At 49.3% G+C, this 24,085-nt stretch overlaps 1 protein-coding gene across 1 annotated transcript in view; it reads right to left on the bottom strand.

The window, feature by feature from the left end:
• LOC147235135 (titin-like) overlaps nucleotides 1-24,085 on the bottom strand; it is a 183,393-nt gene that overhangs the window by 49,841 nt on the left and 109,467 nt on the right. The window contains exons 156-207 of the mRNA XM_086146017.1: nucleotides 23,607-23,909; nucleotides 23,295-23,451; nucleotides 23,067-23,209; nucleotides 22,860-22,978; nucleotides 22,573-22,750; nucleotides 22,194-22,478; nucleotides 21,808-22,101; nucleotides 21,404-21,703; nucleotides 20,883-21,191; nucleotides 20,581-20,777; nucleotides 20,176-20,490; nucleotides 19,863-19,977; nucleotides 19,394-19,702; nucleotides 19,118-19,299; nucleotides 18,836-18,965; nucleotides 18,570-18,721; nucleotides 18,174-18,321; nucleotides 17,872-18,092; nucleotides 17,433-17,529; nucleotides 17,018-17,314; nucleotides 16,545-16,844; nucleotides 16,144-16,458; nucleotides 15,770-15,993; nucleotides 15,436-15,586; nucleotides 15,070-15,351; nucleotides 14,689-14,991; nucleotides 13,767-14,072; nucleotides 13,395-13,676; nucleotides 12,674-12,861; nucleotides 12,340-12,451; nucleotides 11,769-11,907; nucleotides 11,350-11,513; nucleotides 11,128-11,279; nucleotides 10,759-10,915; nucleotides 10,319-10,600; nucleotides 9,930-10,229; nucleotides 9,522-9,815; nucleotides 7,314-9,318; nucleotides 6,121-6,808; nucleotides 5,743-6,007; nucleotides 4,748-5,074; nucleotides 4,377-4,661; nucleotides 3,986-4,285; nucleotides 3,507-3,803; nucleotides 3,155-3,430; nucleotides 2,597-2,896; nucleotides 2,197-2,499; nucleotides 1,782-2,081; nucleotides 1,419-1,706; nucleotides 1,039-1,341; nucleotides 619-921; nucleotides 230-535 (exon numbers count right to left, since the gene is read on the bottom strand). Of these exons, the coding sequence (XP_086002143.1) occupies nucleotides 230-535; nucleotides 619-921; nucleotides 1,039-1,341; nucleotides 1,419-1,706; nucleotides 1,782-2,081; nucleotides 2,197-2,499; nucleotides 2,597-2,896; nucleotides 3,155-3,430; nucleotides 3,507-3,803; nucleotides 3,986-4,285; nucleotides 4,377-4,661; nucleotides 4,748-5,074; nucleotides 5,743-6,007; nucleotides 6,121-6,808; nucleotides 7,314-9,318; nucleotides 9,522-9,815; nucleotides 9,930-10,229; nucleotides 10,319-10,600; nucleotides 10,759-10,915; nucleotides 11,128-11,279; nucleotides 11,350-11,513; nucleotides 11,769-11,907; nucleotides 12,340-12,451; nucleotides 12,674-12,861; nucleotides 13,395-13,676; nucleotides 13,767-14,072; nucleotides 14,689-14,991; nucleotides 15,070-15,351; nucleotides 15,436-15,586; nucleotides 15,770-15,993; nucleotides 16,144-16,458; nucleotides 16,545-16,844; nucleotides 17,018-17,314; nucleotides 17,433-17,529; nucleotides 17,872-18,092; nucleotides 18,174-18,321; nucleotides 18,570-18,721; nucleotides 18,836-18,965; nucleotides 19,118-19,299; nucleotides 19,394-19,702; nucleotides 19,863-19,977; nucleotides 20,176-20,490; nucleotides 20,581-20,777; nucleotides 20,883-21,191; nucleotides 21,404-21,703; nucleotides 21,808-22,101; nucleotides 22,194-22,478; nucleotides 22,573-22,750; nucleotides 22,860-22,978; nucleotides 23,067-23,209; nucleotides 23,295-23,451; nucleotides 23,607-23,909 (14,748 nt within the window). The remainder of the gene's footprint in view (nucleotides 1-229; nucleotides 536-618; nucleotides 922-1,038; nucleotides 1,342-1,418; nucleotides 1,707-1,781; nucleotides 2,082-2,196; nucleotides 2,500-2,596; nucleotides 2,897-3,154; nucleotides 3,431-3,506; nucleotides 3,804-3,985; nucleotides 4,286-4,376; nucleotides 4,662-4,747; nucleotides 5,075-5,742; nucleotides 6,008-6,120; nucleotides 6,809-7,313; nucleotides 9,319-9,521; nucleotides 9,816-9,929; nucleotides 10,230-10,318; nucleotides 10,601-10,758; nucleotides 10,916-11,127; nucleotides 11,280-11,349; nucleotides 11,514-11,768; nucleotides 11,908-12,339; nucleotides 12,452-12,673; nucleotides 12,862-13,394; nucleotides 13,677-13,766; nucleotides 14,073-14,688; nucleotides 14,992-15,069; nucleotides 15,352-15,435; nucleotides 15,587-15,769; nucleotides 15,994-16,143; nucleotides 16,459-16,544; nucleotides 16,845-17,017; nucleotides 17,315-17,432; nucleotides 17,530-17,871; nucleotides 18,093-18,173; nucleotides 18,322-18,569; nucleotides 18,722-18,835; nucleotides 18,966-19,117; nucleotides 19,300-19,393; nucleotides 19,703-19,862; nucleotides 19,978-20,175; nucleotides 20,491-20,580; nucleotides 20,778-20,882; nucleotides 21,192-21,403; nucleotides 21,704-21,807; nucleotides 22,102-22,193; nucleotides 22,479-22,572; nucleotides 22,751-22,859; nucleotides 22,979-23,066; nucleotides 23,210-23,294; nucleotides 23,452-23,606; nucleotides 23,910-24,085) is intronic.

The raw sequence follows: 24,085 nt of genomic DNA, 5'->3' as shown, positions 1-24,085 counted from the left end.
ACTGTACTGTTGGTTTTTTTTGTTTTTTTTTCAGCAGAAGAACCAATGTTACGTCAACCAGCAAAGTTAGCAGACACTTTGTTCTACTTAAATGCTCTCTTTTCTCAGAAGCAATACTAGCTGACAATATATCTGGTGATCGGTGGTAAAACCAGTCTAGAGGATTCATTTAAGAACTGTTTCTGAAAAAGGTTGGGGCACTTCTGTAAAGAACCACTTTGGAACGTACTGAGGATGTCCTTGGGCATATGGTTCCCTGGCACTTCGCTGGGTTCACTGAAGCCAATCCTGTTGACTGCACTGACTCTGAACTGGTACTCTGTGTTTTCCATGAGGCCTGTCACCAAGAGCTTGGTGGCCTGGAGCTTCTTGGGGACATTGCACTTGGTCCAGTTCTCAGCTGTCGCCATCTTGGACTCGACCAAATAGCCAATGATCTCACAGCCACCGTCATAGGCTGGCTTGGTCCAGCTGAGGCTGATCGAGCTTTTGGTAGAGTCAGCCACTTTGGGGAAGGCTGGTGGGCCTGGGGGATCTGAGGGAGGAAGATGTAACACGTTTTACAATTAAATTTGACCTGTTCAGACATTTTGAAAGCCCTCTAAAATGGGTACTCACAGACAGGGTCAACAGCAAGCGCAGCACTGGAGGCGTCGCTCGGTTTGCCTAGCCCAGCTTTGTTTATCGCGATAACTCTGAACTCATACTCGGAGCCCTCTGTAAGCTGAGTGGCCTTAATGGTTCTGTCGATGACTGGCCGGCGGTTCACCTTGGCCCAGGTCAGTTCGGTGGCCTCGCGTTTCTCCACCATATAGCCAAGGATGGGGGCCCTGCCATCATTGGCAGGTGCCTTCCAGCTGACAGTCATGGAGTCTTTGGTGATGTTGGTGATGACAGGTGGCTCACAGGGACCTGGGACATCTGGGGGGTTGTATCATCATGACAAGTCAATCGACGGTCCAGAATACTGGCATCATCGATTCATGAAGTTGGTGAAAAGTGCCACAAAAGAAAAACCGCAAAGGGTTCTTACTATACCGTAAGGGTTCTTGACCATGACAGGATCGGTCATGCAGGCATCGCCCTGGCCGTACTGGTTCTCAGCACTCACTCTGAACTGGTACTCATGTCCCTCAATGAGTTTTTCAACTGAGCAGTCGGTGATGTGTCCATGGATGTTGGAGGTGACCAGTGCCCAGTTGGCCCTGCTGGTTTCACGTTTCTCAATGATGTAGTTTGTGATCTCAGAACCGCCGTCCGCTAGCGGCGGTGCCCATCGCAACTTGACACGATCAGCAAACACTTTGCTGATTTTAACAGAGGCTGGCGGTCCTGGCTTGTCTGTAGAGTGACACTTTGAGTTTCAGTCCAAATCACCAAGAAACTACTGAGACTAAATTATACGATGAAAAACTTACCAAGAACCTTGACCTTGATGGTAGCATACTTGCTGCCATTGATGTTCTCTGCTGTGATTGTGTAATCTCCAGATTCCTTCCTAGTTACGGAGTACAGCTCCAGCAGGTGGACATGTTTCTTCTGGACCATCTTTATGCCCTCAGCGAGAGCCAAGGGGACACCATCCCTCTTCCAGCTGACCTTAGGCAAAGGCTTGCCAAACACCTCAGCGTCCAGGAGGACATTTTCACCAGCTTTCACAACGATTAGATTCTTCATGTCGACACCAAGCTCAACACGAGGAGGAACTGCGGGAGGAATAACGACAGTTACTTGATAAGAACTCAACTTGTCACAGAGTTACGGAGAGTTCAGAAGCTGACCGTTCTCTGCAATAACTGGGATAGGATCGGACAGCTCCGACGGCAGGCTGATGTTGACGGCCGACTTGGCGATGACTCTGAACTGGTACTGCTGCCCCTCCTCCAGGCCGGTCACCACGTAGCTCTCAGTCTGGATACTCATGCAGTTGCTGTTGCAGCGAGTCCATTTTTCCTCCGGTAGCTTCATGTACTCCATAAAGTAGCCAATCAGCTTGCTGCCGCCGTCATGCTTGGGTCGGCTCCAGACCAGGGAAACAGAATGCTTGGTTACGTCCATGGGCTCAGGTTTACCTGGAGGGTCTGAAGAAAGGGACACCAGGTTGCTCTTTTGAACTGCACCAAGAAACATCTGGCTTTTAAAAGCATCGTTCAAATATTGAAAAGCTGGATTCTAGGAACGAGTTTCAAACCGTACCGATAGCGGTTCTGGCGGTGATGAAGTCGGTCTGCTTGCATGGCTTGCCCTGCCCGGCGATGTTGAGCGCAGACACTCTGAAAGTGTATTCCAGGCCCTCGATCAGGGCGGAGCAGGTGTACTGAGTGGCCTTCACCAGGGACTCGTTCGCCCTGACCCACAGCAGGCTGTTCCTCTCCTTCTTCTCTATGCAGTAGCCCATGATCGGACTGCCGCCGTCATTGCTCGGGCGCTCCCAGGACAGGATGACGAAGTCCTTGTTGACTTTGTTGATCTGCAGGTTCCTGGGCTCACCGGGTGGATCTGGTCAGAGAGCATGACGATGCGTCAGCACGGCTTTTTCATCCAGGGAAACCGATAAGTGGAGTACGTGAAGCTAATATGTGTCGCTGTGACTCACCAAAAGGATATCTGGCGATCATCTTCTCAGAGTATATCGGCTCAGATATACCAAACCTGTTCTCAGCCCGGACTCGGAAGCTATACTCTTTGCCGGGGGTCAGTTTGGTCATTCTGAAGCTGGTCTTGGTGCAGGATGAAGACACGGTGATCCAGTCACCCTGGCTCACATCGCACTTCTCCACAATGTAGTTTGTGATGTTGCTGCCGCCGTCCTCTTGAGGAGAGTTCCAGAGGAGCGTACAGGCATCGATGTCCTGCTCGGTGATCTCCAGCGGAGCTTCGGGAGGCCCGGGGATGTCTACAGAGGATTGCACGGGTTATAAACCGTCATCCATCCTCTAATGCTTCTGATTACACAAAACATTTAGATTGATTTTCCCTTAAAGGAGTTAAAGAAGTAGCAGAAAATGACAAATACTATCAACGATTACATTATATGTCGCATTGAAATTTTCAACCAACATATCTCTTTGAGGAAATTGTAACTCCAAGAGAGCAGAGCCCCCTTGAAGTAGTTGGAAACACAATGATCAGGAGAGTTTTTTCATCAACTAACCCATGACGATGACTCGGAGGATCTGGTTGACGCTGGCTGTGCTGTTCTCAGCTGAAAGACTGTAGTAGCCGCTGTCTGATCGCTTCACGTTCTTGATGATGAGCGAGCAGGTCGTCAGGGTCTTGACGACGGAGAGCCGGTCGGAGGTCAGCACGTCCTCGCTACCCTGCTTCCACTTGCAAAAGGGAACAGGTTTGCCGGCCACAATTGCCTCGATCACCATCTTGGATCCTGCTCTGACTGTCACTACGTCCGGCATGATGATCTTTGGAGCCACTAAGACGGGGCAGAACCAAGAGTTATTATCAGAGTGAGATAGAAGTAGGTAAAGGTTTTAGGGGGATTTACTTACTGAGCTGCTCCTTGACCTCAAACATCCCCTCAGCCTCTCGAGCCAGACTGACGCCTGCCGAATTCCTGGCTGCCACTCTGAACTTGTACTTCTTTCCCTCCTTCAGGCCGACGACTACAATGGTCAGATCTTTGACCACAGAATACGGTGTCCACTTTTCCTGGCCCTCCTCCTGGTAGTCCACCACGTACCCATTGATCTTGGCTCCACCATCCCTGAGGGGCTTCAGCCAACCTAGGGTCGCACTGTTCCTGGTAATCTCCAAGACATCCATCTTCTTTGGAGGATCTGGCTCGCCTGGACACGACACGAGATGGATGAGAGAGAGAATACTGGACTGCCACACGAGTCACAAAAGACAACGAGACCACGCTGAAATGAATCCACCAACTGTGACACACTTGTGCTTCCACTCGTCGAACATTTGTAACTCCCTGGAAAGTTCCAATTTTACTGAAAACATCTTCCTTGACACTTACTTATGGGGTCAACAGCCAGGTAGGACTTGGATGAATCCTGAGGAACTCCAATTCCATACTTGTTGCAAGCTATGACTCTGAAGTAGTACTCAATGCCTGGTGTCATGTTGGTCACTTTGAAGCTGGTCTTCTTCAGGTCTTCTGTGCACTTGGTCCAGGTCTTCCTGTCCACCTCTCGTTTCTCCACGATGTAGTTAAGGATGGGGCTACCGCCATCGTTCTCTGGTGGCAACCAGGACAGTTGAGCGGTTGTCTTCGTAACATCGGTGGCCTCGAGGCCGCCGACAGGACCGGGAGTATCTGAGAACGACGGGTTTGAAGTTTTATTCCGACCGTAACTTTAAAATTGAAAAGAAAAAAAAACTAAAGCTAAAAATGCCCGACGACTCACCAAGGACTTTGACACGAACAAACACGGCTTTCTCGCCAGCGGAATTTGACAGAGTCAGCGAGTACCTCCCAGAATCATCTCTGGTACTCTCTGGGATGACCAGGAAAGACATGGTGTCCACCTGGTCCACGTGACCTCTTCGGACCACGTTGTCCACACCCAAGCGCTTCCAGGTGACCTTCGGTGCAGGCCTTCCTCTGATGACTGCAAAGAGCCTGATGGGGCACCCGGCCCTGACGGACAGGCCCTTCCTCAAACTTGCATCCAGGTCGATCTCTGGAGCCTCTGTTGACACAGAAACACGTCCACATTATGTAGAAGGTACCGCATTTGTTTCTCAGTGTCGGTGACCGTTGAATTTATCATCTTACCAACTATCTCCTTAGGTGACACTGCTTCCTTCAGGTAGGCGTGACGTCCCCAGCCGACCTGGTTCTGAGCTGAGACCTTGAATTCATACTCTTGCTTTTCATCCAGCTGTCCAATCGTAAACTCTGTGAGGACCAGGGGTCCATTGGTGTCAAGCCGTTTCCAGCCCTCTGTGGGTTTCTCGGGGTCCGCCTCACTCTTCAGTCTCATGTCCAGGCTGTAGCCGATGATCGGTGCACCGCCATCATACACAGGCTTGGACCAGGCCAAGGTGATGGAGGTCTTGGTGCTGTCAGCTACCTTCAGGCCTGCCGGGGGACCAGGAGGCTCTGCAGGTGGAAAAGGGAAATGTTCAATAGAAATACCCTCAAACCAGAGGGTCTGGTTAACAAAGTGAACGTGGAAAGTACATCAGATGCAAGCGCTAATATAATCAATTGCCGTGGTTCATGTTTGATTTATTATCTTTCTGATCAATTCCAGCATAAGGATGACTTGATGTTGGAAAAAAAGACGTCTAACTTTGAAATGTATTTTCTCTTCAAAGCTTGTCCCCTCATTTTTCATGATGGAGAAAACCGATCAAAATTTGAAACCACAAAATATACTTTCGGATAGAAAATAATCATAAAGTAATAATAATTCCTGTTAAAATCTTCTTCTTCTGGCAACTGGACTTGATTTTCTTCCATGGAAGATGTTTGAGCTCTCATCTAAGAGGCTTCCTCAGTTCGAAGAACCCGTCCGATGAGAGGTCAAATATCATCCAGGGAATAAAATCAAGTCCAGTCGCCACGAGAAGGAGGTTTTGACGAGAACCAACCATGACCCCGATGACTGAGAACCTCTGCAGAATAATGATTAAAATAATAAAGTCATCAAATGCGTTACAGAGAAAAGAACGCACCTAAAACTCTATAGTATCGTCTTTAACATTATTAAATATAATATATATATTTATGTACATTACATTCAAGGAGGTTACAATAAAACTCACCGATAGGATCTTTGGCTGCGACAGGTCTGCAGGGTTTGCTGGGTTCCCCCAAGCCTACGTCGTTCTCCGCCTTCACCCTGAACTGGTACTCGTGGTTGGGGATCAGGTTGGTGACTTTCAGACGTCTCTCTGAGATGGGGCTCTTGGTGCAGGGAACCCAGCGTACCGCCCTCTTCTCCTTCCTCTCTAGGATGTAGCCGGTGATCGACTTCCCGCCATCGTTCTCTGGGGGAGCCCAGACCACTGTCATTTCATCTTTGCTGACCTGCATCAGGGAAAAGGCGGGTGAGTGAATGTGATGCCGATCTCACTCTTAGGTACTTTGTCTGTGAAGCAACTTTGAAAAAAGGATGTACAAAGGCGAAATCCCGGATCTACCTTGGTAACTTCTGGGGCTTCAGGAGGTCCAGGTCTGTTGAACTGAGTCTTGACTGTGACTGGCTTACTCTCAATCGCAGGGCCGGTACCCATTTTGTTCTCAGCCCTGACCCTGAAGATGTACTCATTGCCCTCCACAAGACGAGTGACATTGCAGTACGGTGTGACGACAGATGCGGAATATGTGGACCAAACCATCCTTCTGGTCTCACACTTCTCCAATATGTAACTATCCACCTCACAGCCGCCATCATCCTCTGGTGCGTCCCACACCACCCTGCACTTGTCAGCTCCGATTCCAGTGATCCTGAGGTTTCTCACGGGGCCAGGGACGTCCAGGACATTAACGTTAGCGTAGGCAGTGAAGGTACCAGCTGAGTTGGTGGCAGTGATTATATACTTTCCAGTATCTGTGCGTTTGGACTTGGTCAAAAGGAACTTAGAGTAGTCCGCGCCAGTCTCAGTGGTGATTCTGGGATTGTCTCCGACTGCCTTGTCCTTGATCCACTTCACCTCTGGCTGTGGCTTTCCTCTGAGGGCAGCTTCCATCCTAACTGACTCTCCAGCTCTTACAGTCAACGTTCCAGACAGCTTTAGGTCAATGACGGGCTTCTGGATTTCCTCTTTCACCACAATGTCAGCGAGTCTTACCCAGGCACTCTCCCCTCCTTCATTGACGCTCTGAACCCTATATTTTGGGAGAAATCAAAAGTCAAAATATATTTTCACTCAATGGCAAACATCATCAAACATGTTTTTGCAGTATTCAGAATGGTCCAGAGTACTTCAGACGAAGCCAAACAGATACTGGTCTGGCTCTAAACTCGAATATATACGGAACTATTTCCAGAGGCAGATGGGATTGTTCTCCTGGCTTAAAGTCAGTAGTGAAATCCTGCTTTCTGACCGAATCTATCCATCAAAAATACGCAGGAGGGTCAGAGTTCACCTGGCTGGATGGGAGTTTGAAGAGTTTAGATCTCATTCATATATAAATGAAATTGTACAGTTTGTTTTTGCGCAGAGCAAGTCCACCACTTCTTTGGGGTGTGTGAGCTCATCAATGACTCTGCACTCCATGTTTTTGCCAATTTGACATTAACCAGACGAAGCAAGGAGGGTGCAAAAGTCCCATTACAAAAACTGCGACCAAAAGATCTTTCTTAATGAAGTAATTGAATACAGTCACCAACCTGAAGGTGTAGGTCTGGTTCTCGATGCACTTGTCAGCCAAGAAGAAGGTGTCAGTTAGAATGCCAGTGTTAAGTTTCACCCACTCTTCAGCATCTTTAGCTTTGCACTCAAGATTGTAGGAGAGGTTGGGGCTGCCACCGTCATAGTCAGGTTTCCTCCATCTCAGGTGGACATAGTTCTTTCCAATGTCTGTAGCTCTGAACTTCTCTGGTTCTCCTGGCTTTTCAATGGGGTCAATGGCCAGCAGAGGCGTCTTGGTCTCCACAGTAGGTCCAGGTCCCATCTTGTTTTCCGCACAGACACGGAACAGGTACTCATGTCCCTCCATGAGCTTTGCCTTGATCTTGCGATTTGTGCAGTGGGAGGAGATCATAGACCACATACTAATACTGGGCTCGCGGCACTCCACGATGTAGTTGGTGATCTCAGAGCCTCCGTTGTCTTTGGGCGCCTCCCAGTTGACCATACATGAGTCCTTGGTCACATATGTCATATGGAGGTTCTGGCAGTGGCTGGGTCTGTCAAGCACATTGACGGTGATGCTGCAGGAGGCCTCACCACCCTCGTTTGAAGCCTTCAGGATATATTTGCCATGATCATTTCTGGTGGCCTCTTTGATCCTCAGGTGAACCACAGGGAAATTCTGGACAATGGTGACACGCTTGCTGTTCTCCAAAACGGTATCTTCCTGTGACCACAGCACCTCTGGGTCAGGACGAGCCTTAACGTAACCAATGATGTTGATGTTGTGGCCGACGCGAACGGTGACACGCTCACGACAGGTCGCATCCATTTCGATCTCTGGAGGGATAAGAATGTCTTGAGTAGTGATGGACTCCGGGACTTCCCTTGGTTCTCCATCTCCAATCATGTTTGAGGCGCTGACTCTGAACCTGTAGGTTACCCCCTCCTCGAGGCCTTTGACCCGGTAGGCACATTGCTTGATGAAATCATCGAGGTTGACCTTCTTCCACTCTTCTGTGTCAGCCTTCTTCATTTCCACTGTGTAGCCCAGGATAGGGCTGCCTCCATCTTTGGTGGGTTTACTCCACACCAGGTCTGCCGTGGTCTTGCTGTAATCTTTAACCTTAGGGTTGACAGGGGGGCTTGGGACCGTGACCTGCCTGCAGGGCTTGCAGGGGTCAGAGATGGGTGATGGACCACTGTAGCCTGCGATATTCTCAGCAAATACTCTGAACTCATACTCGTTGCCCTCAAACAGGCCAAGAACTCTGTACCTGAGGTCCCTGCAAGGTGTCTTGTTGACTCGGATCCATTTTCCTCCCTTGTGTCTGCGCTCAATGATGTAGCCGGTGATTTGACTACCACCATCAGCCAATGGCATGGTCCAACCAAGTGTGACGGCATCATCTGAGATGTCTTGTGGCTGGGGCTTACCTGGCGGGCTGGGTGGCATAAAGGAGTGCTCGGCAACTGTGGGTTTGCTTTCCAGAGGAGCCCCGATGCCCATTTTGTTTTCAGCACGGATGCGAAGCACATACTCCACACCCTTCTGCAAACGGACAATCCTGAGTTTGGTGGCAAGGCTGCCAGCGCTTACGCTTCCCCAGGTTCCCTTGTTGGATTCCCTTTTCTCGACAATGTAGTTGGTGACAGGGCTCCCACCATCATCTTTCGGCGGACGCCACTCAATCATCATGGAATCTGGAGTGACCTCCAGGATGTTGACAGGTCCAATGGGAGCTGCGGGAACATCCAGGACAGTGACATTCAAAGCCACAGTTTTGGTCCCGGCTGGGTTGGACACTGTGAGCAGGTATGTGCCGGTGTGGTTCCTGGTACACTCATTGATACTGAGCACAGTGGAGAAGTTGTCTGTGTCAATCTTGATTTTGCCTTCGCTGGTTATCTCCTCTCCTTCAATAGACCACTTTGCGGTGGGAACCGGGATTCCTCTCATGATTGCTGGCAGTCTAATGGTGGTTCCAGCCTTCACAATGATGCCTTCAGTGAGCTTGACATCAACCTCGACAAGTGGAGGGACTATGGAAAGCGGGGGGAGAGGAGAGGGGGGTTACATTCCCTGCATGTAATGTCCTTGAGAGATTAGCTACCCAAATATTCAAGTACATGTTTATCATTTATACCAGGGTGCTTTGGGCACCAACATTACTGTAAAATGCAAGTACAGGAGAAAAGGGGGACATTTCAATCATATAGCTGAGCTTTTAGCTCTCTGATCTCACCCAGTTTCTCCTGGCACAGGATGGGCACGGTGGTGTCGGGCCTGCTGAGGCCGATGGCATTCTCAGCTCTCACTCTAAAGCGATAGGTCTTTCCTTCCTGCAAGCCGGTGACGTGACTCTCTGGGATGCTGACCGTCTGCCATTCATCCCATTCCCTCTCGCCCTCCTCTTGATACTCAACCAGGAAGCCTGTGATGTCACTTCCCCCGTTGCGATCAGGCCAGTTCCAGACCAGCCAAACCTCTGTCTTATCCGCATCTACATGGTGAAGGTCTTTGGGAGGACCGGGTGGGACTAGAAGGGTGGGAATTAAAGAGGGTTATGTTTTTCATTCAAGTTCTAGCTGCGAATGTTTCCTACATTATGTCAGTTCAAACCGGTGTAAATGTCTCTCGAGCTGCTACTCACAGAGTGGATTCATTGCCTTGATGGCCTTTGGTGTCTCAACATACTCGCTACGGCCATACTGGTTCTCGGCGGCAACTCTGAACGCGTAGGAACTGCCCTCCATCAAGTGCTTCAGCATCATACTGCGTTTCTTCGACGTGGAACACACGGGGACCCACTGAGTGGAGGCCATGTCTTTCTTCTCCACGACAAAGTTAGTGATCCGAGTTCCCCCGTTATCCTCGGGATCTTTCCAGGACAGGTAGGCCGAGTCACTCCTTACGTCGGACACCCGAAGGTGCTGAACGGGACCGGGTTTGTCTGAAGAAAAAACGGAGCGCTCAGATCAGCGATGAATCACACCTTCAGCCACTGTTGAGAGCAGGTCTTCAGACGCGTTCCACACTTACCGAACACCAGCACCGTGCAGGTGACGGTCTTGGACCCGGCAGGGTTTTCTACAGTAAGTGTGTAGTCTCCACTGTCACCGCGGTTACAGAACCTCATCTCCAGCTTGGTGCCTTCCTGGTTGGTCTCAATGTCGGCCCTGGTGGGAACCTCAGCTTCATTCTTCTTCCAGGTGACGGATGGGAACGGCACGCCCTTGATTGCAGCCATCAGGGTAATGTGGGTGCCGGCCATGGCCTTCACCTCCCTGGTCATACCAGCATCCAGAATCAACTCTGGGGGCTCTGAGGGGAAGGGTCACACAATGATCATTAGGTTTTGCTATAATCGTCACAGCCCAGCCAGTGTGCCAGTGATGAAACATGTCAAGGAAGACATTTTGATGTAATTTGTAAATAGTTCTATCATATTTGAACAAAATGTAGGTGTAAGAAGGACTCGCCTAGTCTGTCCTGCACCCTTATAGGTTCCTTCAAATTAGCAGGGTCTGACTCTCCCGCCGCATTGACAGCCATGACTCGGAAGCGATAGAGGGCTCCATCATCCAAGTTTATGACCTTGAACTTGGTGTCCTTGCAGGAGTCTGGGGTTTGGTTCACCTGGGGATGGAAGCATGAGGAGTAAATATCACATTTCCCCCGAGAGGCTATAACCAAAACAGTGATTGGGTTTTCAAACTAACAGCAGGGTAACAGGACTATAACAGGACTATAAGAAGGAAAGTGCGCAGAAAATGTTGAGAATAGGGAATACAATTTGAGTGTCCGAGGTCGTCCAAGCGGTGACAGTGGGAGTAAGATTTATTCGTCACCTTTTGCCACTCGTCCTCTCCAGCCTTTTGATATTCCAGCAGGTACCCGAAGATCTTTCCTCTGCCGGTGTCAGTCGGTGGCTGCCAGGACAGAGTCACAGACTCCTTGGTGTGGTCGATGGCTTGGAGGTTCACTGGTGGACCAGGTTTTACTGCGGAGGGAGAGTTAATGATGAAATAATGGTCTGAAGAAGGTCAGTTCTCTCGAGGATCACATCTTACCAATGGGATCTTTAGCAAAGACGGGTTTGGACGGAGGGCTGGGGTCTCCAGCTCCGACCACATTCTCAGCGCTGACCCTGAACTCGTACTCGCAGCCTTGCAACAAGTCCAGCACCCAATATTCCACCTTCGGGTGGATCTTCTCTGCATTGCAACGGACCCATCTGAACACAGAGACCCGATCAGTTAGCTACTTTAAAATCCATTTTCATTTGGGAAAAACAATGTTTGGTGATGTTAATCATCATGTTTTACTGTTTTCCGGTGAAAACCCTCTGCTCATTTGAAAAAGTAAATCATAAATTCATAAACAGTTGATGCAGTACGAACTAATTAAAAGGACTAACAAACGAAATGCACATTTCATCATTCAGGAATAAAATTACGATGTAATGTTCATCATGCCGAGGCATCTTCACCTGTTGGCCTTGGTCTCCTTCCTCTCCAAAATGTAGCCTGTGATTGGTTTTCCGCCATCAGCTGGCGGCTCCCAGTGAATGAGGGCAGAGTCGTGGTAGACTTCCTTCACAGTGGGTTGTTTAGGAGCGTCAGGAACCTCTGTGACGGAGAAACACGGTCACTGGAATTAGACCTGCTACTGTAACATTTGATAAAAGGTTTCCTCAATCGGTTGCCTGTTCCCTGAGCCATGAATCTTTTAACTCTATAAATACGCAAAAGAACTTTTGTTGTCATATCGAAGCGACTGGACTTTCGTTTTTCTGGAAGACGTTTGTAAGTCATCTTCAGGAGGCATCTTCAGTTTGAATGAACTGTGGGCAGTTTCCGGTATGGAAGTGCTAGGTGTTGGTCGGGGCTGGTGGTGGTCTACCTTGGATCGGGTTCTTATGTGAATGTAGACGCCGTTGCATCATTGGGAAAACAAAGGTAAGGGTTTGGGCAGCTCATCCTCCTGGGCAATGAATTAGTACTGCATGTCGATGGAGCCTGCTTGGTACTGCTGATACTTTCATGCTTCTAAATACTTACTGAAGACGTCTCTGGCCTTGGTCTCTGCAGACAGCAGGGGATCGCTGATGCCGTAGATGTTCTGAGCCATGATTCTGACGATGTATTCACGACCCTCGATCAGTTTTGGAACCTGAAACGAGACGGTCGACCGCGTCGAAGGTAAGAGGACTTATTCCTTGTTGGCTTTCTCATCAAGATTTATCTGGTTCAATAAGGCTCTGTAATTCCTGGCAAAGACTAACGCCGGCGTTCAAGATGACAGCCTGGGATCTCTTGGTTTGAAGGCTAAATCAGCCAGGACTCTCAACTTGTCTTTCACCAAATACAGTTTCAGAATCAAATTGTTTTCCACCTTGCATGTGGTCCTGGTGCAGGACGACGTGACAGGCATCCACAGGTCTCTGTTGCTGTCCCTCTTCTCGATGATGTAGTTGGAGACAGCGCAGCCTCCGTCGTCCAGCGGGGGGTTCCAGGAGATAACCATGTAGTTCCTGTAGACCTCGTTGAACACTACGGGTCCCTCCGGGGGCTGGGGGCGGTCTGATGATCCGAACGTAAGACAGTTTCTACATTAGCCCTGGTTCTGTTTGACTGGATTTTAAGATATAATCTTATTTCATCTGATGGTACGATGGGTTGGTTTAGAAATTAAAGCAATGTTACATAAATGTCATACCGAAATATACTGAATAGTTTAGAATGAAGATTATGTCCAACTTTCTTTCAAATAGCACTGAAATTATATTTCTATAGTTCTGTCATTGTTCCATTTCTTGAGTTCAATTCTAAACAGCATTAAATCTCATGACAGGATCCACAGATCACTAGTACTTTGTCACTTTGCTATTTTATCGAACCTGTTTTTTTAGCACTGTTCTATTTATTCATACATTTATACACACCTCTGCATCTTTTTCTACTTTGTGTTTTTTTTGTTCCAATGCGGTTTAGATGCCCTGTATTTACATGTTTACGCTAATTCTTCTACTCCACCAGGGCCCGAGAGCCACTGTTTCAGAGTTCTATATGTTTAGCCGAGGAGAGAAATGGCAATCAAGCGGAGTTTGACTTACCGACCACCGTGATATTGCAGACCCCGGTGCGAGTCCCGGCAGCGTTCTCCAGGTGAACGGCGTAGCAGCCGCTGTGCTCCCTCTTGGCTTTGCCGATGTTGAGGCTGAGGTGCCGGGCCGTGCTGTGCAGGCTAATCTCGTCATCTGCCTTCACCTCTTCCTCGTTCTTGGTCCAGGTGATGACCGGGGCCGGTTTGCCACCGAAGCGTCCGGAGAGCGTGCAAGCGTCGCCCACCTTCACCACCACCTTGTCCCTGAAGTCCAGGTCTATTGTGGGTGGTTCTGTTGGGCCAGGACAAAGTTCTTTTCTATCTGGAACTGTCAGAAAACCACTTCATAAAGAGAAGCGTGTTAACCTGTTGTTTTACTCACCGAGTTCATCTTTACACTGGACAGGTTTGGTGGCAAACGACGGCTTGCCCTGTCCCACCTGGTTCACGGCTGAGACCCTGAACTCATGGCTGGAGCCATCTTTCAGACCAGAAAGTGTGAATATCCTGTCCATCAGCTTGTCTGTTCCTCCAACCCGAACAAAGTTGTCCCGGCCGATCATGCGAGACTCCAGAATGTACTCTGTGACCTCGGCACCTCCGTCGTATTTTGGTGGTCTCCAGGCAACGGAGATCGAGTCTTTGGTAACAGCAGTGACGATCAGGTCCTCCGGACGCTCTGGCACAGCTGAAAAGGATATCGTTTTTTTTTTGTGACTCAAAACTCTTTCTTCTTTTGTAATACCAGCGCTTGACTGTCCGACTGAATCCGATCCAAACAATAAAGATAAGGTAACTGGAAGTAACTGTAAAATATCAGACCCTTAGATTTCTGTCTAAGGGTGACTTTGGACCCTTTGAGCGTTATTCACACAGACCGACTTCGGCATGGGAATTTACAAGACCGTTAACACGGCTACCCAAAAGAAGGCAAGAAGCATAAATAACTACATTTGATAAAGTGCCAATCAGTTTGAATCAGCTTTGTCTTCGTGGCACTGGTGCTGTCATTTGAGATGGAGGCTGCAACCACCCCAGTGGGCGTTTTGAAGTCGAGCTGAGAAGCTGACTGAGACAGGCCAAACGAAAGGTCAAAGAACTTTTAGCTCTGGCCACACCACGAAATAAGATAAGATAAACGTTATTGTTGCTTTGTTTAAATCACCAAAAGCCTAGTTTCACAAAAACAAGTTGACGACGTACAACTTTGGATTCACAACTAGACGTTGGTTTCAGAGTTTACTGTCATTTGTTGTGGTAGAAGGTCGGGTCTACGAGTCTCGGGCTCTAAGCGGTGTACTTACAGATGGGGTCCTTGATCAGCACCATCCTGTCAGTCTCAATGAAAGGCCCCATGCCTATGATGTTCTCCGCTGCAATCCTGAAGAAATAGCCTTTGCCATCGATCAGCCCCTGCACCACAGCGTTGTTCCTCGTCACAGTGTAGGACACTGATGTCCAGCCCATGCGGTCTGACTCGCGCTTTTCAATGATATAATTGGTGATGGCAGAGCCGCCGTTGTCCTCGGGGGAGTACCAGGTGAGCTTGCAGGAGTCACTGGTCAGGTTCTCACCCGCAAAGGGGAGACCAACAGGTCCAGGAACATCTGAACAGAAAAGAGGATTTGTTGGTTCACTGACAACCTTTTGGGAGTTTGCTTGACCGTGTGGTTCAGTCCACCTACCCAGAACTTCCACAATCACCGCCTTTTTCCTCTCGCCGCCCTCGTTTTTAGCACTCAGGGTGTAGATGCCCTGGTGCTGGCGTCTGCAGTTCTTGATGACCAAAGAGTTGGAGATGCCTGTAGTCTCGACGACTGCCTCCTTGGGCACTTCAGCGTCGTCTCTGCACCAAGTGATCTGCGGGGCCGGCTTTCCGGAAACATAAGCGATGATGCGGATGGTGCCGCCAGCGTGGACCACGATCCTCTCCTTCACAGATGCATCCAAGTCCATTTCAGGAGGAACTTGGCAAAGCAAAGAAAGTCAATTCACAACACAACTGAAAGAACCTGTGATATACTTGAGTGTTTAATCATGCTCCTTCATACTTGTTCTGTCTTTGACCTCGATCAGCTCAGACACAAGGCCTGGCTTGCCAACACCTGCAGCATTCACAGCACTGACTCTGAAGCGGTACAGACCGCCTTCCTTAAGACCCGCCACCACGAACTTGGTTCCTCTGACCTCTGTGTCCTTTGCCTGGAAAGAGAAGAGAGCGGTGTCTCTACGGTGAATATTCGGCTTACACTTGAGAAAGATTTGACACACTTGAAGCTTTTTGTCATTGACAGGTCCTATCCTGATGCTGATGGTGATATCAGCAAAAGTTTTTTGGACCTTCATGTCTGCTTTACTTCTCAGAAATAAAAATAGTAGCATTACCTTTTCCCAAATCTCCTCCACTTCGGGCTCCTTCTCGTCCTCGACATCACTTAGCAGGAGCCTCCTTTGAGCTTTCTTCTCCTCCTCTTCCTTGTCCACCTCTTTGAATTCCACAATGTATCCTGTAACCTTCGACCCTCCGTCATATTGAGGAGGCATCCACTCCAGGTCGACTGTTGACTTTGTCCAGTCGCTCACCTTAGGAGTGGGTGGGCCAGGAGGCTCTGCAGGCAGAAACCATAGCGGCAGAGGTCAGAGGAGCACCAAAGTGCAATAGTGTACTGTTAACGCTGGCAGTAGAATGGTCATGTCTGAGTCACAGCGAACCTTCATTCTTGGGATACAATGAAGTGCATAGACATCGGCCGACTTACTGATGGGGTCCCTGCAGAGCATGGGGTCAGACGGGATGCTGGGAAGCCCACAGCCAGCCGCGTTGATGGCAATGACTCGGAACTGGTACATGCTACCCTCCAGCAGACCTGTAACATCCCAGTTGTTTCCCAGCGGCAATGCCCGGATGGGGTCACGGGTGACACGGGTCCAGCGCTTGCTGGTTGTTTCTTTCTTTTCAACGTAGTAGCCAGTAATTTGGGAGCCGCCGTCGTACTTGGGCTCCTCCCAGTTGACAGTCATGTACTCCAAACAGACTTCCGACACGGTGGGTTTCTCACACTGACCAGGAACAGCTACACGAGGACAGAACAGGCTGTCAGTGCATCACCCAATTCATCGGACTAAGGTATGAAATATCCGAGCACGGACGAGAACTCACTGAAGAGGTTTCTGGCCTTTTCTGGCTCGCTGACCAGTGGAGGCCCGACTCCAAACTTGTTCTGTGCCATTACCCTGAACTCGTACTCGTGGTTCTCTGTCAGGCGGGTCACCACAAAGGCACATTCCTTGGGGTCATCGGAGACATGAACCCAGGACTTCCTGTTGTCCTCACGTTTCTCAACAACGTAGTTGGTGATCTTTGAGCCACCATTGTCTGTGGGAGGGTTCCACGCCAGGCCGATCCTCTCGGCGAAAACCTCGGTGAACTTCATCGGTCCGACCGGAGGACCCGGGGGTCCTGCGGGCAATGAAGGGATCATTTTCATCACCGCACATAAAGGTCGTAAAACGTTTTGCACCGTGTGAACTATAATGCAATAGACGATAATCTACTCTTACAGTTGAAATGTTTCTTGAAATTAAGCCAAAACATTTTCTGAACATTTGAAATTGAAGCTTTGCGTGTCTCACCCAGCACTGAGAGCTTGATTTCCTTGGTGACACTGCCCAGGCTGTTGCTGGCAGTGAGGCTGTAGAGGGCGCTGTCGTGCCTGCTGGCCTGCTGGATCAGCAGTGTGCATTTGTTCTGTGTCACCAGTTTGTTGATGTGCTGGTCATAGTGGACGACGGCCTTCTCCTCAGGTTTGGCCAAGCTAGCCTTATGCCAGGTTAGCGTCGGGAACGGGCAGCCGCCGACCTTTGCCACGATGCTAACGTCACAGCCCTCCTCACCTTCCATGGCCTCACGCAGCTCAATGTTTGGAGCGCCTGTGGAATATGAAACATATGGTGAGTGACGTTTGCAGGGGAACAAAATAAGGTACGAACAGTAAACGTGTCTGTGGTTGTTCACACTAGCAATGAGAGAAGATTTCTGCAGACTCACAGGTCTGATCCTTGATGACCAGCGGCCCGGCAGTGACGGAAGGACGGCTGGGTCCGGCAGCGTTGACGGCCTTCACCCTGAACTCGTACTCCCCTCCCTGCATTTCAATGATTTTACGCAGTCAGAGGCCAATTTGCCCTTACTTTCTTTGTCAAACAAGCCTTCAATCCACATCCACATCGACAATTTTCTTCTGGATAAATAAAGTTGTTCTTATTCTTATTCTTAAAAAAAGTTAAGTGAGTTTTGGCACAGATGAGTCAATCTTAAATGAATACTGTGAAGTTTTCGAGTCCCTTTTTCGACGTGGCACCCGAAGATGTTACCAGAGAGAGGTTGCACATCCCTGTGACAAAGTGTCCTCGTAATGTCTGACACCCAAGCGCACTGGGAAAACACATTATTTAGCAGGATATATGAAAATAAGAAAAGGACAAACCTCCTTCAGATCCTCCACAACAAAGGTCAGCTCCTCCACCTCTCTCTTGTTGCACTGCTTCCAGGACTCCTTTTCTTTGCCGCTGGTGTCCCAGCTCAAACGCTCGATAATGTAGTGTTTCACAGGTGAGCCGCCATTGTTCTTGGGCGGTTCCCAGGTCAGAGTAACGGTATTCTTTGTCACGAGGTTCACCTTGAGCTTGGTCGGGGGATCGGGTGGGTCTGGAGAGGAGGGTAATTGTTAGCACACCGAACACTTTGAGATTATTTCTGTATCTGCGTTCGTAAAAGGCTGCTCCTCACAGATGGGGTCTCTGGCTCGGACAGGCTCGGATGTCTCAGTGAATGGACCAAAGCCGATTCTGTTCTCAGCTCGGACTCGGAATATGTAGTCCTGTCCTTCCAGAAGGCCAGGCACCACATAGGCATGACTGGCACAGGCGGCGTTGACCTGAGAAGAAACCAACCTGAAATTAATAACTGAACCATGAAGAGCAGGATTGATGTTGAGCTCTAAGGAAGACTTGGAAAATTGTCCTGTCAAATCCTAAGTTTCACTGAAGGTTGAGCACAGTATTCCCCAGGACCTCGGAGGTGACCTCTTTCGATCCCCGATCGAATACTTGCTGTTTTTCTCTCCTGCTGACTTCAAACTAAAGTGGGGCAAAGAAACTCAGTGAAGATGAACTTTGCGCCTACCTTTGTCCAGGCTTTGTCAGTCACACACTTCTTTTCAACAAAGTAGCTCTTAATCCTCTCTCCTCCATCGTTTTCAGGCAGTTTCCAGATCAGCCTCATGGTTGAACGGGTGATGTCGGTCACCTTCAGCTCCCTCGGGGGCCCGGGGACATCTGGACCCAAGAAAAAAAACCACGGCGAATTAAAAACATAACAGCACCGCCTCTAAAGAAACTCTCTAAGGGTAGTTCTCGGTTGAGTTTCCTGTACGACTAGCGAAGACGTACCCAGAACATTGACCCTGACGTTGATGTGCTTCTGACCGGACTTGTTCTTTGCGGTGATGGTGAAGCGTCCCGAGTGGGTCCTCAGACTGACAGGGACGGTCACAGTTGATGTTGTGTCTGTGGACTCCACCTGGACAAACAAGTAAAGGTTTAACATCGGATTTGGAAAGAGACGAGAACTGCACACTCGCAATCGTTCAGTGTCCGCCCTTTGAACTAGAGGTCAGTGGAGATTTCGCCCCACTGCGGATTTTGTCGAAAGCTTAAAAAGTTTGGTCTCACCTCAGAGTCCACAGGTAGTGTGTGCAGTTTGTTCTTCTTGTGTGACTTTGCTTTGCCCTCGTAATCCCAGGTCACCTTGGGAACGGGACGGCCCTTGATTATGGCAGGGATCCTGATTGGATCGCCGGCACTAATGCACAGCAGATCATCTGCTATGACATCGAGGGTGATGGATGGCGGCACTGTTGGGGGAGGAACGATACGGGCGGAAACGTCAGACTTTTCTACTCATTATCTCACTTCATCAGTTTTAGTTGATGTCAGAGGCAGACTTACGCTGGACTTCCTCAATCAGCACCTCGCTGGTGCGGGGGCTGGGGTCGGACTCGCCGATGTCGTTCACTGCAATGATCCTGAAGCGGTAACGTTTCAACTCCCGGAGGCTGGGCACGGTGAACTCAGTGTTGGGGTGCAGGCTGTCAGGGTCATTGACCCTCACCCAGTCTGATTGGCCTTCATCCTGGATCTGGATGATGTAGCCCTTGATGGGACTTCCTCCATCCCTCTCTGGTGGCTTCCACGTCAGTGTGACATTGTGCTTGGTCTTGTCAGCCACTACGGGAGCGGCAGGCATGCCTGGAGGAGCTAGAGAGTGAAGGACGGTTCGTGAAAATGATTGTCATTCAAGGGAAATCGGAAAAGGCACGAGAATTCGGCCACAGGTAGCGTGCGGTCAAACTCAGCAGAAGAGCAAAGTGAAATGATGTAAAAGTCAAATGGCGGGTCAGCTACTGTAAGTACTTACTCAGAGGATCCACGGCGAAGGCAGAGTCAGATGGTGCACTAAATGGTCCAGTTCCTGCAGAATTGCAGGCTGCAACCCGGAACTCGTATTCGGTTCCTTCTATCAGACGAGTTATCTGAAAAGCAGATCGAGGATGCCATTTTTTTCCCCTCTTGCTGGTCTCTGATATAAAAATTCTAATATTACGTTCTTTTTGCGACCACTATTTGGATCTTCATAATAGGATGACTTTGTACTGTAAACATTTTGCATTCAAAGTAATCAACTGTACAACTGTACCAACCAGGGAGAAACCAAAACGCAGGTGCCTCACCTGGTACTCCCAGCCTTTTATAGCCCTCTTGGTCACAGGCATCTTGTTCACTCTGGCCCAGTATGAGGTGCCCTTCACCCTTTTCTCCAGCCAGTAGCCAATGATCATCGACCCACCGCTGTCTCTGGGAGGTTCCCATGTGAGGGTCATTGTTGTCTTCGAGTACTCGGTGATAGTTGGTTTCTCTGGTGGGCCCGGAAGGCCGAAGGGGTCAATGATCTGGACTTCTTCTGTTGAACAGGGGTCAGACTTGCCATAGCGGTTCTCAGCCCTGACACGGAACATGTATGTCTTGTTGGTTTCCAGGTTCCACATCTGCGGAAGATGGAGACAGTCCATTGAGACTTGAATATAATGGTACTTTTATGTAATTTATACCTTTTTGCAACCCCAAACAAGACATACCCCGTATTTCCTGTCAATTATGCTGTTGGTGACCTCCACCCATGGTGCTTCCTCCTCATCTGAATCTACAATTCTCCTTTCAACAATGTAGTTGGTCAACTCGCTACCACCGTTGTCCAAGGGTGCATCCCAATGAAGGTAACAAGACTCTGACTTGATATTGGAAACTGTTACATTCCTGGGTGGAAGAGGTCGGTCTGCAGAAAAACAAGAGGTTCAAGTAGCGGAATGGATTGATTTTTCATTTCCCGACTGGCTCTTTGCCCTTTATCCACTTCCGTCTGCAGCCGGTTCTGACTCACCTAGCACCATGACATGGACGGTGTGCTTGGCTGAGCCCATGTTGTTGGAGGCAGAGACCGTGTAGCTGCCACGGTCTCTTCTGTTCACTGCTGGGATGGACAATGTGGTCTTGCAGTTTGTCCTGCCAGTCACCTCTGTCTCCATCAGCAGAGTGTCAGTCGGCTTCTCGATCACCACGTCGTCCTTACACCACTCAACCTTGGGGATGGGAAGTCCCAGAATGTCCGCAGGAATCTCAACGCTTTCACCCTTTTTCACAGTGATGGTATCGGCCTTGAATTGTTTCAGCATGTGGATCTCTGGAGCGACTGGGAGGAACGAGACGAGAGAGAAATGAATCAGCCAGTTGACCAATAAAAAAAAAAAAAGCACAAAACAAAGCCTAAGTTTTTCGGCATGCCCGAACAGAGAGCCTCTCCTCTTTTGAGCTCTTTTGCGCTCTTTTGAGATGTGGACATGCTCGTTTGCCATTCTATGAGAACAATCAGGCTTTGAGCCCCTTTCAAATACACAAGCTTACTCTCGTCATCTTGGATCACCACCATCAGCGGGATGGACGGCTCGCTCTCTCCGATTAGATTGGCGCACTTGATTCTGAACTCATACATCCAGGCTTCATCCAGGCCCTCAACAGTCATGGTCATGTTTGGACAGATTTCGGTGTTGCAGGGCTCGAAGGCCTGCTGGTCCTGTCTCTTCTTTTCAACAAAGTATCCGATCACAGGACTTCCACCATCATTGCGAGGGGGCTTCCAGGCCAATGTGATGGAATTCTTGGTGCGCTCTGTGTAGTGGAACTTCTCGGGGTAGGACGGTGGTCCTTTAGAAAAAGTGCAGCAATAGTAAAGAGGCGAGTTTTTGACTGTGTCTCCAAGTCTTTTTCGATGACAACTACAGAACATAATAAGTAACGGCAGGACTCACCCTTTGGATCAACAGCTTTTATTGGTCCCAGTTCGACAGGTGGACCCATGCCATACTTGTTCTTGGCAATGACTCGGAACATGTAGTCTTGCCCCTCCATAATACCCACACACTCGCACTTGGACGACGCCGTTTCAACGGGCTGCCTCCACGTGTGCATCTTGGCATCTTTGCGTTCGACAATGAAGCCGGTCAGGTCACTTCCTCCATCGTCCTCTGGGTCGTCCCAGTTCAAGAAAATCATCTTACGGGTGACGACCACGGGCTTCAAGTCCGTGACAGGGCCGGGAACATCTAGAGAAAAAGCAGTGTCTCTGTGTCACTGCATGCTTCCCATACAGTTTCCATTCACAGCTCCTAAAACGAACTTCTGAAATTTCGCTTACCCATGACTTCCACTCTGGTGGAAGCATTCTTTGTGCCACTGGGGTTACAGGCAGAGATCTGGTACTTCCCACAGTCCTTCCTTTGAATGTTCTTAATAAAAACAATGCTATCGTTGCCTTCTGAGAGGATCTCTACGCGGTCCTTGTCAGGTTTGGCATCATCCTTTGTCCAAGTGATAGACGGGTATGGTTTACCGGTGACTGTGGCGGGCAAACGAAGTGTCTCACCAGCTCTGATAACCACACCATTCTTGACGGAAAGGTCCAGCTCAATTACTGGCACCTCTGCAAGAAGAGGTTGTGGGTCAATAGGGCAGTCAATCACCAAATCATCACATCCGCTTGCTGTAAATCTGTGTTTCCTTTAGTGACTCCTGACCTGCAGGGTTCCTGACAAACACAGACTCTGTGAATCCTGGTGTTCCTTCACCAGCAGCGTTGCAGGCAATGACTCGGACCAGGTACTTGGCACCCTCCCGGACTCCATAAACAGTGAATGCCCGCGTTTTCCATGGGCGCTCTGTGGACCTGGACCAGTCTTTTGTGCCAGCCACAGCCTGAGGGGTGTGGATGGACAGAGAAACTTCAGTCTGAGCGGCACAGATTTCATGTTTAAGGGATAAACTGATTGGAAACATGATTTTATGACATTTCATGAACAGAGACCTTATCCACATGGTATCCCAGTATCTCCCCTCCTCCAGTGTCAGTCGGTGGATCCCACTCAACATCGATGGAGTGGTCAGTGGTCGCCACCACCCGGGCGACTGGTGGTCCAGGAGGCACTGAATGTTCGCAAAAAAAAGGGGTCGATAAATTTCAACTCTGAACAATTTTTTTTTGGACTTATTCTGTTCACATCACTTCACGTACATATGGGGGCTTGAGCTGTCTTAGGTTCAGACGGGACACTGAACTTTCCAGGGCCGGCCTGGTTTTCAGCCGCCACCCTGAAGATGTAAGTCATGCCCTCCAGAAGTCCTTCGACATTCAGCTCAGTGTCATCGACGAGATCTCTGTACAGAACATACGGGAGAAAAAAAATTGCTGAAGAAACGGTGCGAGTTGAACGGTGTTACATAGTTTGTGGTTTTTCCTTACCGGTTCACACGAGCCCAGTGCGAGCTATTGATTTCGCGGCGCTCCACCCAGTATCCCAGGATGGGGCTCCCGTTGTCATTTGGCTCATTCCAGGTGACCAGCATGCTGTGGGCGGTGATGTCTTCAATCTGTGGCTTTTCTGGAGCCTCAGGAGTTTCTGATAGAAATAAATATGACAAAGAATCGGTAACCATCGAGGCAAAAGACTGCCAAAGTAATGCTTTTGTGAAACTTGAGGAGTTTGACTCCAGAAAAGAGCTTGCATATCTTGGGAAAAACACACTTGCTCCTTATCTTCAAAGATCTACCCACCGAATGGATTCTTAGCAATAAGTGGCTTGGAGATGCAAGGTGGACCGGCGCCAAACTTGTTCTCGGCCACAACCCTGAAGATGTACTCCTTCTTTTCGATGAGTTTGGGCACCAGATAGCGGCAACCTCTCAGGGTGGAGGTGACACAGCTGTAGCCAATTTCCAGCTTGGAGTTGTCCTTCTTTTCCAAAGTGTAGTTGAGAATCTCGCTGCCGCCATCGTCCAGAGGAGGATCCCAGCGGCACACCACAGAATTCTTCCTCACCTCTTCGAAGCGGAAGTTCACCGGAGGCCCAGGTGTGTCTGCAAAGAGAAGGACAACTTTTCGCCTCTGATATTTTTACATTTTGTGTCCAGTGTGTGAGCGCTGTAATCCTATTCATCCACAGCTTATTGATAATCCTAGCGGGGTTTTGTGTCTTCATGCCTGACGTGCAACTGCTGGCTTGGCAATGTGAGACTGATGATGATCCATCATG

Source organism: Fistularia commersonii, chromosome 4, assembly GCF_037954325.1.
Source record: "Fistularia commersonii isolate RoL2024-O1a breed Wild chromosome 4, RoL_Fcom_v1.0, whole genome shotgun sequence".
Classification (NCBI taxonomy): Eukaryota; Metazoa; Chordata; class Actinopteri; order Syngnathiformes; family Fistulariidae; genus Fistularia; species Fistularia commersonii.
The sequence above is the reverse complement of the archived record's forward strand: the minus strand, read 5'-3'. Positions and strand labels throughout refer to the sequence as shown.